The sequence below is a fragment of the Egretta garzetta genome, unplaced genomic scaffold (genome assembly GCF_000687185.1).
Source record: "Egretta garzetta isolate BGI_Z169 unplaced genomic scaffold, ASM68718v1 scaffold454, whole genome shotgun sequence".
Classification (NCBI taxonomy): domain Eukaryota; kingdom Metazoa; phylum Chordata; class Aves; order Pelecaniformes; family Ardeidae; genus Egretta; species Egretta garzetta.
In genome coordinates, this window is record NW_009259429.1 from 1,093,008 (window position 1) to 1,110,076 (window position 17,069).

The following is a 17,069-nucleotide window of genomic DNA, read 5'->3' on the forward strand; positions in this document are numbered from 1 at the left end:
CATTCTCCAGCATCCCCCGGGGTGACACTGAGGAGAGCATCCCCGCAGGGACACCTGCACCAGCATCGTGGCGCACAGCTTCAGCGCTGCCCCGTGCAAACACGACATGAAGGGCTGAACTCACCGCACCAGGTCAATTGGCTGATACTTATAAAAGACTCCGTAGCTCGCCCACTCCTCACACAGGAGCTGTAGAACAGAAAGGCAAGGCAAAAGCTAAAGCTTTCACTAAAGCTAAACCGTGTACCATGAGTGTCTTCTCCTTTGGTTGCAGCAAACTGCAGAGCTCACACTGTGGATCTGGGTCTCACCACTTTGTGGTTTCAACACATATCTGCCAATCCATGCGCTCCTCGTTAAGTATTAAAAACAAAGTTGATGATTTGGCATGGTATAAAGCAGTGACGAATTCTTGTACATTAAAAGGCTCTTCAGCAACTGGACTGATGGATAACTATAGCAGGGACAGGGAGAGTAGTCCTGATTTTATGATCTGTAGGAGGTATCCAGCAGAAGGGATGTGAAAGATGAATATGCTTTGAGTTACAAGACAGAAAAAAACTAGAATAAGCTGGTTTGTTTTCACTATACTGACTACAACACTCAGCATCCATCAAGGGGTGCTGTGCAGAGGTGCCTCAAAGGCTGTATTTAAGAGTTTTTTCAGCTTTAAACTAAAAGAACACGATGATTTCCACTCATCCTTTTGGTTAGGATACGGGCCAAGGAAAACAATGGTCCCCATTAGTGATTTATAAAATTGAATCCCTCACAAAAATAGGTTCCTCTAAGACCTTCAATTTATCCTGTACTTAATAAAACATATAAATAGCGCTTCTCAGACCTGGGTGTTTTTTTTTTTCTTAGTTCAGTTCAGTGAAGATGAAGTGTGCTCACTGGCCACCCAGCCATCACCTCCTCTGTGGGATGAGGGGAGGAGAAGCTTTACATCTGCCTGTGAAGCACTGCTGCTCTCCCTCCTTCAACCCAGTGACATGAATTTGGTAGCAGGACGTTCACAGACCAACTACTGATATTTCAAGGAGATGCTTTGATGGTCACTCCTGCTTTCATTAATTCATCTGGCAATATCACCTTTTTCCTTTTTCCTCTTCTACTGCTCTCTCAAATGTAAGAGCACAAGCTGATTACTGCCGAGGTATTGCTTTTCATTGAAGATTGGGTAATAAAGAAAAAAAAAAAGGCAGAAAATTCCAGAGCTCAGTTACACCAACCCCCATCAGTGGGTGCAGGCTGCACAACCAGCTCAGCTGTGGAAGAAACTGCAACGGGGAACCAAGACCTAAACCAGTTATCGTCACAGGGAGGGCAACGTTATTAATCTTGTTCATGGAAGAACAGACCAAACAGGATGTTATTGCTTAAAGCTGCAGGCTATTTTATCATGAGAAACTTGACAGCTACCAGCCTCCTACATCTCTCCAGTGAGATGCAGCAAAGCGAGGCTGGCCAGCCCAGCCATCCCGCTGCTGCCCGTCCCCATCCCAACTCCCGGCGTTTTATCACAGGGAAGTCATACAGAGAACAGCAGTTTTGCAGTTCTGCCAAATCACGAACACAAACTTTCCAAGCTGAACTGCTGTACTTCTCATGCAAATGGCTTGGGTCATTCAAAAAAATACTTCTTTATATTTTTGACATCATATTTCTGTAAAAGTAAGTGGACTCTGGGTTTTCCCCTCCACAACCCAAAATCCTTAATCTTTATTAGTTTCCTTACAATAGTAAGAGCAGAAACTGAAACCTAAAGGCAGGCCCGGATTAAACAGCAACATTCCTGCAAATTTTATTGTTATTCTGCTTTAGGTTTCTTTCAACCCTGTTTTCCAAAAGTTTAAGGCCAGCTGCCTATGTCTGGGAAACAATTAATGATCTGGGACACCTCAACATCCATGTGCACTAGCTAAGATCCTCCCTTTTATTATTTTTTTACTCCATTTTTACGAGCTAAATTTGTGCTGGAAATTAGATTCCTTTTCCGTGATCTAAACTGGCCAGGCGTATCAGGAAAATACTAAGCTAAGGAGATTTTGCATCAGTGCCATGTTTCAGTTTTGTACAACACTTCAAACCAAATTTGTGCCTAAAGTACAAGTGAATTATCTCATTTATCCTGACATTTATCAGCCTGATATTCAAAGCACAGCTTCAAAGACATGATTAGAGGAGATCAGCGCACTAGCCCTAAATATTTACTTCATGTCTATGCCTCAAATCTTTAATTTTGTTGTTAAAAAAGGCACAAGCCTGGCCTAGCACTGGATTAGATTAAAGAAAGCTTCAAGAAACCAGAAGGGACATGCCAAAACACACCAAAAAATTATTTGAGGGAACTGGAAGTCAAAAGCCAAGGTAAACATTTCCAGACACACAGTGAACTTGTGAAATGAGTGAATTTGTGAGGTTTGAAAAGTTAGTAATAAAGATGATAATCCAGATGCTTTGAGAAAACGTGGACTTTCATCCTATTTTTGGTTGAGCAATGTGTTGCTTCATACTGTAATGAGAGGTATGTGGTATTTTTAACACAAATCAGTGGGGGGGGGAATAACAGTCGCTGTCTTTTGATGAGCCATTTGCACCTTAAGGCCCGGGAGACCTTTAATTTTGGGTACCTATTTTTGTATGACCAACCTGAAGGACCATAGTTCTGCTTTTCCTACGACCTGAATGTCCACAGCATTTCTTTGGAAACATGACCATGAAACAAACTGGAAAGGGAAACTTTCACCTCTGAAAGCCTGACATATATGGCACCCAAATTTAGTAGCTCTTCCTGAGAAGACTGGTCGTAACCTTTCTACTTCAGTTTTTCGCTGATAAAGGAAAAAAGCCTATCATCTGCTTTACAGAGCTGTGACAGGGAGTACGTAGTAATTGTGCTCCAAATTTAAGAAAACGTTTCTGCAAAGGGTGAAAAATTTGCTTTTTCTTACGAAAAGTATTTCCTTAGAGTAATTCCTACTTGTTTTACTACAATGAACAAATGTCTTCCCATACACAGACAACAGAAACACAAATGAAACCACCGACTTATGCAAAAAGTGATGCAATGCATCAGCATACATCCACTGGGCAGATTCTGGCTGAAGAGCACACATTAAAACTTTGCTGAGAATGTCTCATTTCTGATAAATATTCAACCCTTATCTTTCCCAATACCTTTTATGCTTATGTTTCCAACGGCCTCCCTCCTCCCCTCCCAGCCGTGATCCTCACACTCCAGACCAGCAGCACATTAACTCAGCAGAGGTTGCAGTGCTGAGACGGGAGCTCTCTGAGGAGCGACCCAGGATCTACATCACCTGCAGATACCAGAATGTGACTGAGCATATTCTCATCAGAGCTGGCCTGAAATTACGTCATCTGAACTTTCAAAGCTATACGTGAACGCTGTCCATACTCTTACCAACATGGCAAGAAATGTATCATTATCGAGCTTGGTGATTTATACATATCCATACTGCATTCCACATTTGGGCAATTTTAAATGCTGGGAAGTACTTCTGGTACTTCTGCTGCTTGGCATTTAGTGCCTTCTTGCGATATTTTCTGTGAAATCCTGGCAAACGTCCAGATTCCAACAGGTGACTCTTCAGGCCGGGACTCTTGTGAATATGTTAAACCCCCTTTATATCAACTTACTTTTCTGTCATTAGGTTCAACGTTTTCACCTTCATAGTCACCCTTTAAAAAAAGAAAATCTGCGTCATTCAGTGAGTCGCGCCCGGAGCTGCTATGCGTCTTGCATACCCATGTATCCCACTCACTTAATGCATCAAAAACAGAAAAAGCAATCGGTAAAATAATGCTGTATTTTAGGAGGTCATTTGTCATAGCACACTTTGTCTTCTGTCAGCAGGCACATTAAGAAAGAGTAATAATGTCTGTCACTAGGGAAAAAGGAATGAATAAGTGATAAAGGTGGCCTAAAAATGTCAAGGGAAAGGATGCGGTGCTGCCACGGTATTTGGGGTTCAGCTCAGTCCACTTGAAAGAGAAGAGACCAGCTGAGAGAGCTGATCCCTATCCAGGCTCTCCAAACACTCAGGGCTGATTAGATTTGAGGTTTTAATTTGGAGCTATTTTTAAATCCGATAAAGGAGTAAACTAAGACAATAAATAACTTGTATACAGGACTATCAGTAGCTGTCTAAAGATGTGAGACAAGTACATGCGGAGAAGTTTATTTAACCTTTCTGGATTTCTAAGCGATACCGCTGTAGTTTAAGAGTGCCTGACATTTATGATAAACATCAGGCAGATAAGGAGGCTGCTCTGGTCTCAGTTACACCGAGATAAAACACTCGTGGTCCCGTGTAAAACCAGCGCGTGCGAGGGGAGCAGAAAACTAGGGAGACATGCTTCATCTTCACATCCCACGCTGGAAAACCGGCACCAGGCTCGACGGCCCTTGGCTCACACTGCCAGTACATCGTGAGCAGCGCAGCTGCCACGTCCCCTTGACGTCTGTCAAGCCTTTCTGTAAGGGTCTAGCTAAGAGTGTGGGTTTGTCAGTTCTAGTCGTACCCTGAACCTCCAAGTAAAAATGTAATCCGCATCCAACTGCTGTGCACCTCTGGCAGGACAGGGACCCCCTGGTCGGGTATGAGTGCCACCAAAGTTCCCCACCTCTCTCTAACCCGCTTGATAAACACACTCTTTAACATCCTACTGAACTGCCCCAAAGCAATTTCATCAGTAAGAAGGTCTGCAGCCACATCCAGTCCCATGGAATACATTACTTCGAATTCTTGCTTATTGTATTTCGCTCTGGTGGCAACTAATTGCACGGACACACAGCCACCAACACCTCCGTGCTTGCAAAGGGGATGCCAGCGAGATGCCAGAGACCTCAGGAGCAGAAGGTCAGAAAGCCACAGAAGCATTTCATTTGCTAAGCCACCGAAACAACTCTTCTAATGTTCTGTTCAAATGTCACTTACAATCATCAAAGGTAGAACAGAGGTGAGGAATTCATTAAAAGTGAGCGAAGGGATGGACAAAACCTGCAGAAGTTCCCTCAATCATGATACAAGTGAGCAGGAAGTCAGGATCCGAACGCTCGTGTTTGGGATGATGCCACTCACACGTAACACATTAAGGATTTCTTGGTGTCAGAGAGTAGGCATGTAAAATATATTCCAAGATCACTTACATCATGCAAAGGATATGCGGCACTGTAAACTCCATTGGCAAGCAGGCTGGTGATCCCTTGAAAAATAAAGAGATAATAGTTATTTACAATTTCGAGGTTAGACAGTCTCACTTTATCATACTTCCTGGAGATTTCCCTCAAAATAACAGCCATTTGGTCAGATAATGATTTTTCTGCCATCTCATTCCTTTCCACATAGTTTCACTTTTAATCATACACGTTATTAAACGACTCATTTTATGAAATGGAAAACTGCAGAGAGCAAGAGGAAGTCATATATATTTGAGAATCAAGAATTAGAAGCCAATGACTTGAAATTAGTCATTAAAATAAATTACATTTTCTGAAAAGTCAGTTTGATTTAAGGGCAAGCCTGCAGATTTGAAAGTGTGTAGCAGAAGGCTCGATCACAAGAAGAATATGGCTGGAATTGATGGCATACGGGAACACGCATACGCACGCACCATCCACACAAAGTTTTGAATTCAGATTTCAGATTGATCAGTGAAATTGTAGCGAAAGCCTTTGCGAAGACCTTGGCGTAATATTTACCATATTTACCACATTTTCGTCTTTTATTTAAAAGGGTAGTTTCCTTCTTTCTTCCCTCTCCTTTCCCTGTTTACACATCCGTTTATTAGTGACATGCATGAGGCTGAAAGCAATTACTGCTTCATCTATATAATGTATGCGGCATAAGGGACTTTGTGGAGTCCTGCCTTCCCAGGTGCAGCACCATTCCTTAACTTGAGGCCAGAGTACGGGTGGGTGGCGTGGAGTTAACGTGTAAGTTTGGAGGAGCACAATGAGGAGGGGTTCTTTGACACCCGCTGTACCATTCCCAAAGGTCACTCAGCTGGACCTGGACCTTTGAGGTCTGTAGCACATTACTTCTCTAATGTTCTTGCTGCAGCTGCTGGCATTAATATAGCTACTTCCAGTTATGGAGTATTACCCACGTCTGAAGGTGTCGTGTTATCCGTGAAGCTACATTTGGGGATTCAACGAACCAGTCTGGGGTGTTGAATTGGAGCTAAGTCAAGTACTTGTCTTTGTGTGAGGCAACGCTGATTAATGCCAACTAAAAAACCCAAAAAACTGGCCACTGGTATAATGGAGAATATAAAAGGACTTAGAAAAAGAAAAGAAAAATTATGTGCTACGGTGTGCTCCATCTTGCCCATCGGTTCACTGCTAAAAGAGTGCGGGACTGGATTGGAAGGAACAGTGGCTATGAACCAGGAAACAGCTCACCGCAGGTTCACCGAGACATTTTTTATTGTTCTTGAACGGAGAATTTTTAAAGTTCATTAACATTTTTGAGATACTAATCACCTGCTGGAGGAACTGCTCCAGGAGCGCTCCGTATCCTGCAGTATCATTAATTTTCAAAGTCCTATTTAAGATTATACAGCACTTGGAATTGTCTGCAAATGTTTCCATGCTTCTGGCAGAAGCAACTAGTGAGCAGATAAATTATTTTTCTAGGGCTGCGCGACCAACTGAAGAGCTACGTAGTACCCTTCTACGTATCAGTATTTAACAACCAAGACAGGTTCATGTTTTCACAAATCAGCAAAATAAATAACAAAGATGGCAGTGTTCGCTGGGCAGCTGCCTTTTTCCTGCTGGGCAGAAATGTTGCAGCATTATCGGTGTTTGTTCAAATCTGTTTGCAACCTTTGCTGGGTTGTAACCCAGCATTCCAGCACTGGAATACAAAGGAACCGATTGAGTTATGCGGAGTACACCCATGGACAGGCTGGCCTAGTGACATTTTTATTAGGAATACTGTGTGACCTCGCCAGTCTCAGGTGGAAGAACAATCCAGGAATCCTAATGGTTTCCTTTCCTTTAGCCTCTGCCCTATTCAACTAATCTCTAATGTGTTTCTCATTTCTGGACCAAAAAAAAAAAAAAAAAAGGAAAAAAAATAAATCAAGTGAGTAACCAACTCCAAGGCAAGAATTCAAACTAAGCTATATGACCTTCCCCTTTCAAGAGTGCAAATACATAATATCCAGTGAAAATGATCCAGTGCCAGACGCGAAAAGGGTCCTGAAAGTCACAGATTAATTTGTATTTCCCATGCTACAGGGAAACAGTACTTCTGTTAATACTGGCTGAACACCAAAATTTAGTGTATATAAGGACTCAATGATTGTATGTTGTGTGTTGTTGCTTCAACAGAAAAGTCAAAAGCATGGAAATAATTTCTGGCATAAATATTCTTCTATTATTTGATGTATTTCTAAGCAGCAGATGGGTCAATATTGAACAGAACTACCTGTAATTCAAGTTCCCATTGTTTTATTTAACTGCTTGTAGGCAAATAAACGCTTTAACAGATTCCAACAGTTACCAAACATTTTCTCCCATGTTCATGCACTTTTCTCATACAAATTTGTTGCTGTTGGTTGTCTGTTAAGAAGCTTGGATATGAGGGAATTCAGCCTTCCACCTTATATAATTTGGGTTACCATTAACTATTTGTTAACTTTGGTCCCACAGCCAAGTATACACCGATATATCACGACACATATAAAATAACGTATATAACAGCTGAACAGAAAAAGCTGCTAACAAATCTTTAAGGTGACCTGATTTGCAATTTTTGTTTACCTGTATTATGAATTTAGCTCTTGGAGCACAAGCCTAAGGCTGAAATCCTAAAACAAACTTTGCACCTACCGACTTGCAGCAACTGTTTTGAGGGCTAAGAGATGGGCCAGTTTGCAATGCACGCCTGAGTCCGTGGCCATTCCACCGGGTTAAGCTCAGTTCCACTTAGGACAGTATTTCAGGCCATCATCAATTAAGACCATTTCACTCAAGTCACCGAAAAGCCACCCCACGATAAAAATGTGAGGTTACTACTTAAAAGGAAAGGGCCAATCCATAGGTTTTTCACTGCAGTTGTTGAAATTCACGGTAACACCCTCATCCCCTTCAATGAGCGTAAAACTGAACCAACACAGAGCACGTATTATCCACGGGTTTATATCACATCCAGTCCTGCTGCCAAGGACCAAACATATGCAGGGACTGTATGCTCGCTTACCATTTAATTTAGAGTCGAATCTATAAATTCACATTTGAAAAAATTCCAAACAGCTACATTAATTAGATTAAATTCCCAAATAAAACAATTATATCTACATACATCAAATTAGAGAGCAGGGGAAAAACCTAAACTCCACAGCCAGTTGCAACTTGCAATTATTTTCAATATCTGAAAACGATATCGATCTTAAAGCTAAATAAAGTTCCTTACCCATGCTATATTTTGCTTTGGTACATGTCGTTCTTTTCAATATTTCATAAACCTAGAGGAGTAAAATAAAAGAAAGGAAAGGGTTACTCCAGATACTGCCAGTGACAAGCACAATCTTTTTTGTGTACAGCTCAAATATTGGCAAAACCAAGATGCTGATGAAGTCATCGTTCTTTAATAAAAGTCATGGTATTCAGGAGAGCAGGGCTTAAAGAATTCCATGCTGAGTTATCCATACAAGAGAGAAAGGCTTAACTAAATAGCCAGCTACCTAGATAACTGATCAGGGGAAACAGGGTTACATTTAACCACTTGCACAACACTCGCAACTGCTTTTGCTCATGTTGGACATTGGTCAAAGATGAGAAGCCCTCTTCTACCTGGACTAGGTGGTGTGGCGGGCCAGCTCCTGCCTCAGCTCCAATGGTGCAGGCTGGCTTCACCCCGCGGACTTCAGCAGAGGTTCAGGCTCAAAACGTGTATGCAGCACACAGCCATTCATCAGAGACTGGACTAACTAACACAGGCTGACCTTAAAATTTCTGTGCTTGTGTGACCTCAGTGGCAAATCAGATGTATTTATTTTACGCTTTATCGCATACATTGTCAAATAACCTTTGCACCTCTCCCCACGCTGCCCAAGCGGTCGAGCTTTTGCCCAGCGCCGCTCCCGTGCCACGATGCTCTTGGGCGAGGCAAGGGCTTGGCCAGCGGGAGGCTGGCGGGGAAAGCGGGCAGCGGAGGAAAACCACAGGCAAAACCACCTGCTGCCCATGGCCTGGCCTGGCTGGGGAGGCGCGGCACGGTTCCCTGGGGATGCTCGCTAATCCATGCGCTAACTTGGCTGCCGCTTTGCCCAATGCACGGAGGGAAGGGAGTGAGGGCATCGGAGGCAAGCCCTGCAGCTCATCTGCCTGCTGTTGGCTTCTAACTCCAGTGAGTTAAAGGGCTGTCGCAGAGAGATTTCCAGTTGTATAATGCTTGGGGGTTTTGTGGTTTTTTTGTGGTTTTTTTTTTAATAAGTAAAAGGTCTTTGGCTTAGTTTTTATTCATCAAAGATTCACAGGGAGTGACTAGATTCCTGTTCATTTTGCAGAAGGCGGAAGGGTCAATATTTGCACTGTGGTTTAAAAATACATATGAGAGAGGCAGGAGAGAACTTTAAGAAACACGAATACAAAGAGAAACGCACGCAAGGTAAAATGATGCTGGGAAACATTCTATATCTTTTATTACCGGGTGATTTATGGCGATTTCAAACAAAGCAACATAGGACCAGCATTATTGTTATATGCCCAGTGTTCCTTGGGTGGTTTAAAAAACTCTTATCCTCTTCCTCCCAGGCTCTACTATAAGCCCCTTTTGTTTCAGTCCTTTTTGCAGTTAGTCTTGCTCAGCCTCTTGTCCTCTGGTGCCATTTTTTCTCACTACCTTTCTCAGAGAGCTCGCTGCAGTGAATTTTAACTTTTCATTTGCTCCCTTAAGTTTCCTGTACTTACAAGTTTTTTTTACTATACATCCATAAAAGAAAGTCTACAAACAAAAGCAGAGCTTTTGTTTCCGATCTCAAATGACACGTTTGATCGCAAGTAAACCAATTCAGCGTTCATTTTTTTTCTTTTCCACTTCTGTGCATCTGCCTTCCCTGGTCAAACTCACCTAGCCCTGATAACCTGCGCTCACATCAAATCAGCGCACTTCAAGCTACAGAGGAACTACATCATGGGGTCCACACACTGGAATTTCCAAGCAGGAAAGGGAAGTTAGATATCTTACACCCCTTATCATCCTAGTAATAAAGGACAGCTATAATTGTGATATAAGCTCTTTTTGAAACCACTTAGCATCCAAAAGGCTAATGTTAAATATAAGATAAAAGCGTGCTTGCAGTCACATTCCAACGCACCGATTAGCAGCAGTGGAATCAGGCAAAGAGTCTGCGTTATACTTTGAGAAGTGTTGCAGCATGTGCTGCTTGGCATGGTCCCTTCCAACTGCCCTGGAAGTCATACGAGCTGCCCTTTCAATCACAGAATCCCAGAATGGCAGGGGTTGGAAGGGACCTCCGGCGCTCATCCAGTCCGACCCCCCTGTTAAAGCAGGGTCACCCAGAGCAGGTTGCACAGGACATTGTCCAGGCGCGGTTTGAATATCTCCAAAGGAGACTCCACACCCACCCCGGGCAGCCAGTTCCAGTGCTCTGTCACCCTCAAAGAAAAGAAGTTCTTCCTCATGTTCAAGTGAAACCTCTTATGCTTCAGTTTGTGCCCATTGCCCCTTGTCCCTACCGCTGGGCACCACTGAGAAGACTCTGGCTCCATCCTACTGAATTCCCCCCTCCATGGATATACAGGAGGCTACACCTTCTCCCCCACGCTACTTTATGTTCTGTAAGTCACAAGGAAGTACTTAAATGTAGTTTGTGATATCGTATCCCTGCATTAGGCTTCATGTTTGTAAGGGAACTGCAGAAGTTTAATTACGAGAGGAACAGCCCCATGCTAGCACCAAAGGAGTAGTGAGGCCCTCCAGCAAGGAGGCAGGAATGGCTTAGCCCACTCCCAGTGCTGTGCATGCATACATCGCACTTGCCAGCCTAACAGAGGCAACCAGACGCATAAACAATCACAACAAGATGCAATGTTCTGTCCTTGTTGCATTTGCCTCATGCAAACTCCAATGATAATTAAAAATCATAAATAATGGTAAATAAAAATCATAAACCTCAACACTTCTAACACCATTCTAGAGAATTGCCCCCCAAAACTAGAAATAATATTCCCTGTAAATACCTCACTGTTTCATTGGAATTTGTCTTGGGAGATTTCCCAGTACTTTATAAGAACAGCAATGTTACAAAAAGGTAAATGAGTCACAGGGGTGCAGGTGAGCTGGTGGCAGAACCAGTGGTAGAACCTAAATCTGTTCCTTTCTGGTAACATTCCTGCCAAGAACCCATGTCCCAGATTAACTGTGATCCAGAAAGAAAATCCAAATTATTTTCCAAAAGGTAGCAACCTGTTAACAGCAAAGACTATCTGTCACATAAGCTAAAGCTGGAAATGTATTATTTATTATCTCAACAACGGCTGTCACAGGCGATCCCTGGCATTCGGTTAAGAAAGGCAAACTTGCAACAGGCATCGAACTAAAGCTGGCAAAGGGGCTGTTAACACCCTGAATAAGGCACTATTCACCATAAATTATTTATATACAGTACTTACTATAGTGCTTCTCGTTTTGCTGTCAAAGAAGGAATCTCTGTCAGACAAATCAAATCTGTTAAAAGATTAGAAGGAAGCCCATTAGCTTAAAAAAAAAGCCAGTAATTTCCTGCTCTTCTTGACCCCTTCGATATTTTCATTTCTCCTGGGGACCTCTCATAGCTTACATTAAAGAACAGCTTGTAGAAGCCTCATTAAAAAGAAATTCCACCCCAACTCTGATATTTTAAAGGGGCCGCTTATACGTTTCACTGGGTTTATATATTTATAGGTTTTTCTGCACAAGACTGTTGATGCTCATTTAAGTTAAATTTAAGTTAAATTTCCAACCGCTGCTGGCCTTGAATTTCTCCTAATAATCTTTACAGTTTGTCTGTACCTTAAACCCTGTGAGGCCACTCTTGCCTCCCTTATTCAGCAAGGACAGAGGTGGTCTCACTGAAAAAAGCCACCACTGCAAAGAGCGTAAGGCACATCCAGGCCTAACCTGAGGAGCATCTTTTGGGCCTTCTCTGAGCCAACAGGCTCCTTTGCTGCAGGAACATCCAACATGCAAATAAATAAATAAATACAATTCCCGCAAGTCCAAGGACATGTCCAATGTCACATATGTAGACTGGCCCAGCTAGCATACACATCAGTGTTCTGCATTCCTTGATTAAAAACTAAAAACCCTGTATGCACAGTGAAGAAACCCTGCCCTAGGACTGTTACTTGTTCCAGCTGGCACGTACATAAATACAGCCTTCAAAGCTGCTCCTCTGGGATGCTGGCCAAGGAAGAGCAGCAGCAAAGCAATCCAGGGCAGTCAAAACTTTGGCTGGGCCCCACCTTATGATTTTTTCCTACACCCACGTTTACAGCTATTCTTACTGATCTGAAATCAATGGCAAAGCTACCGCGGACATCATAGTGTTTCCCAAGTCAAGGCCGGGTTGGCAGTACATGTGTAAGCTGCCCATACCAGATGAATTAAATTATTCTGAAATCTATCAACCCACATCTCTGGCTACAAATTTTACCGAGCGTTTGCTTTTACAAGGAAAAGAGACTATTGTAAACCACGTTCTGCATCTTGTTTGGCAATCTAGCAGTTGATGTGCATAGTTATATCGATATGTGTTATATACCACAGCAGCAGCACAGAGGTTTCACAGAGGGGCTCCACAAAGCCTCATTCCTCAACAGTGAGGAAAAAAAATAAAATGCAAAAATAGAAATATTCTTTACAGTAATCACTAACAAAGTGTTAATGTTCATTTTGCCTTTCACCTTTTGGTGCCTTAGCTGCTATCAGGAAGGGTGGAACCTGTTGACACGGACGTTTACAGAAAGCTTTCACTTACAGGTGCTGTTTCTCTCTGGAGAAGGGGTAGGAGAGGCGCTTCACCGTCTGAGGTTTGTGCTCTGCTACTTTTGGCTGGATAGGCTCTGTTATTTTTTGAATTACAGAATTAATCTTTTTCAGAAGACCATGGGTCTGATTGATCTGATACATCTGAGTGGGCAAAGAGAAAAATATGAAAAGTTTATTGCTCTTTGGTTATCTGTAAGAGAGAGTGAACTGTAAGGAATAAACTATCAATTATGTAAATACATCGGAATCAACTACCGAGGAGTATAGCTTACCTTCTTGAAAGCATTCAGAAACACGTAGGTAGATGGGAAAGTCAAACCAAGGCAAGCAGAGGGAGCCTATTGCTTTTTGTATGAGCCAAAGCACAGCTCGTGTTTGATTCCAAATAATCAGGCTGGGCTGTTCAGTGAAGATCTACTTGGAGATATACCGATATACTCAGCTCCCGAGACTCCCACTCCTCTGGCACTTACTATTTTCTTGGTGCAATGGGACAAAGAAATGAAGGAGCTATGGAACCTCTGTGCAAAACAACAGAAGTGGTCTCCTCTCCCAGGAGGCTTTTCTGGGAATATTGTGCAGGTTTCAGGAGTTTACCCTCTTCCATATAAAGGAACCAAAGTATTTTGGATCGTCTACTGCAGATCTGCAGCACTAACTGCAGGAATTGTGTTAGCAGGTCACAAAAGAGTGTTACAGGCTCCCTGCTCTGCACCACAAAAACTCTGTGCAGATGCAGGGCAGGGCTCCCAGTACACAAAGATGCTCAGCTGGAAAGCAAGGCTTTAGGGGTCTGAGGGTGTTCTCAGGCACATCACTTCTCCTGGGCAATGCCTGCAGGCTTAGGTGGCCTCTTTCACACACAAAAAGCCCCCAGAAAATGCCCACCCTAGCTTTTCTTTGGTGGCAAAGCAGCTTAAACCTCAGGATCACAACAGACTTTTTTAATCTAATTGTGCTTCTGATTAAAATTGGTGGTAAGTGAGGCAATAATGGGGATTAATATGAAATCCAAACCAAAAGTGTCGTTTTAGTGTTGTAATAAATGACACTGGGCCTTGAGACTGTCTCTTGCTCCATTATAGACTTCCCTCTGCAGTCTGGGACGTGCACTTAGTATGTGTTTAAATATTAATCCATCTCTAAGCTATGCTCACTGAACAGGTAGCTATCTATCACAGATGATTTAGAATTGATGAAAATATGCTGTCATTTCTTTAATGATATTTCAAATATTCTGAAAGGTAATTTATTTGGTGGTAGCATAGTCCCAACTCCTCCAAATATGACTAATGACATATACGAAGAGTCGCTAAATCCAGCGAGACTACTGCACACAAATTGTTACTCTTATGTTCATCTTTAGCAGTCTAGCATTTTGAGTGAGAAAAACCCTCCAAAATGCACACATAAATTTAATCACCAATTGCAACTTCCTCTTTTAAAACATGCTGAGAGGATGAGGCGTTGTAGGAAATCACTCACATTGCGTACAAATAGTGGTAGGGGCTGAGAATTCTGGATTTCCATTCCTCCTTCCAGTCATTCTTCCTGCTGTCCCCAGGAAGCAAGTTTGCCACTCTCATTTTTTGTACAGTTAAGTTAACGATTTAAAAAATGCTTGTGGGAAGAAAAGTCTACATTTGTAAGGCGCTTAGGGATGAGCAGATGTTTAAACTATGCCTTCCAGAGGGAAAAAAGAAAATTAGTACTCACCTTTTTTGTGGGCATTTTGAGCTTAAGAAATTCTGCCTCTCGACACAATACATTCCACGGTGCGTGTATTTTTACAAAGCCAACCCCATGGATTTTAGTCTTAAAAAAAAAAAAAAAAAGCAAGAGAAAAGGTTACTGATGAGAGGGAATTCAGTATTTTTCCCCATGTGTTTCATGCATGTTTAAGGAACAGTCTACTAGTGCCAACATGCTAAATCTCATTCGAGACAGCTAGGTTCTAACAACAGGACAATCACTGAACACCTCTCTGTGCTGAGCTGCTACAAAACGTGACTCAAAAATGCTATTGTCTTCCAAAATGATTGCCACAAGGGTAAACAGATAAAAATTGTTTGGGAAATAAAAGCTAATGACTACGGACACAAATACAGAGTAAGCCAGTTAAATTTGAAGCACAGGTATCCAGCCAAATGGTATGATTTGGTGAGTGCGTTGGAATTAACAGAGTCCCTGCTGCCTCCTAAGAGCTGCTCAGTATCTCAAAGGACCAGAGCCGCAGTAAGAAAGAAGCAGCCTCAGATACAGATGTGAATATCTACATTAAAACATGGCACATTTTAATTAGGAAAACTGCTAGGAAGAATTCAACAAAACAAAAGAGGGGGGAAAAAAAAATGTTAACGATAATATTAGGGGTATGCTTGCATCCCACTAGTTCTCCGAGCTCTATTCTAGATGGCTGGACATAGGGGTTTGCTGCTGGCACTCCCACATCCACCCGTATTTACTCCCATGGGAATAATTGTTTAAAAGCCATTGAACAAATGATACCAAACTAGCAGGCATTCTGCAAACAGAAGAGAAGAAGGAAACTTTCTCTTGAAATGAATAATGAATCTTTCTAACCTTGCTGCTGCATCAGCTCATGCAGTTATTGGAATCGCCAGCTTTCATGCAGCTATATTCTGCACTGGCTCTCTAGAAATCGGTTGCCCAGAGGACATAAATGACTGCCAGCCTTTCCATAAGGCATGGCTTCCAACCCCCCTTTGAAATTACTTTATTGGAAAGAGTTTAAGTGACTTGGTAAACATCATCTGTTTAAGAAACCTTTGCTCTTTTTGCAATTAGTAGAGCTTCCAATGCAACTTCGTGGCAAGCTTTTCAAGCCCTAGTGATTGCAGGTTTTTCCCCCTACGCTGGTGGGCTGGATACGGAAGCTGATGTAAATCCCTGCGACTTGCTTTCATCTCTGTACGTTCCTGATACGGTTTGGTATCTTGCACTGAAAGGACAGGGTTCTCTCTCTTTTGCAGTACCCTGGCTTGAACGCTGAGCCCTTCTGCATCGTTTGAAATCACATTGCATGGCATAGGTGGGGACCTCCCACTTTGCAAAGGATTTAAATACCTATGACATGGCACATGCAAACTTCCACTTTGCTACAACAACTTGTAATTTTGACAGAAAGCAAGTCTTATATTCAGTTGGGGGACAGAGAAGTGAAAGGGGTTTTTGCATTATACCATGCAAAAACATATATTTTACTTTTCTCTCTATATATATCATTATGTACATGCCTGTAATTTGTGAATAACAGGTGGCAGATTATTTTTTTTTATACACTCTGATCACAGGTTTAATCTCAACTTTTAGATCCTGTAAATAAAACCAGTACAAATGTTTACCCTCTCGCACAGGAGTTTCAGGCATATGGGTTGGATCAGTTAATTGTAATAGCTTTCTTTGAAATTAATACGGCTGTGCCTATTTCTACTAATCACACACTGGCAGTACTTCACACACATCATTTTTTATATAGTCTAATGGTCTTTTAATAGAATATACTGTTTTCAGGGTACAGGTGAAAGGCGTTACAAGCTGTACTGTTCCTATCTAAGAATGGAAAGAGCAAACTGTAATACAGACCCACGTGCTCAAGCTAGAGCGTGTTCCAGAACCTCCTGAACAAATTTAATTCTCTTCAAATCTATATCAAAGTATAAAAATGTCACCCTCTGTATCAGGTATTTTTAATCAGAACTGGAATTACCGGTGGATTCAAACCACGGCGTACCTGTAAACCCACCAAACTGGGATTATGGTTCAGGGGAATTTAAGCCTCACTTCTACATACAGCAACACATCAACAAGCTGTGTTGCAACAGTGGATGTGCCACGAGCCCTGGCCAAGAAAAGTAAGAAACTTCACCTCATTGGGGCATTTACAACACCTCAGCCCATCCCTCTGAAGTGTATTAAATCAGTGGGCAAGGATGGCGCTGCCAGGACTGAAATCAAAGTCTGGAAGAATTGAGCTTGTGTAACACCTAGATCAGAGGCAGGTTCACAGGAATG

General features: G+C 42.3%; 1 protein-coding gene across 1 annotated transcript in view; it reads right to left on the reverse strand.

Moving 5' to 3' along the window:
• ANO1 (anoctamin 1) overlaps nucleotides 1–17,069 on the reverse strand; it is a 45,877-nt gene that overhangs the window by 24,600 nt on the left and 4,208 nt on the right. The window contains 8 exon segments of the mRNA XM_035892634.1: nucleotides 125–189; nucleotides 3,667–3,708; nucleotides 5,180–5,235; nucleotides 5,732–5,797; nucleotides 8,454–8,505; nucleotides 11,678–11,732; nucleotides 13,024–13,175; nucleotides 14,751–14,849. Of these exon segments, the coding sequence (XP_035748527.1) occupies nucleotides 125–189; nucleotides 3,667–3,708; nucleotides 5,180–5,235; nucleotides 5,732–5,797; nucleotides 8,454–8,505; nucleotides 11,678–11,732; nucleotides 13,024–13,175; nucleotides 14,751–14,849 (587 nt within the window).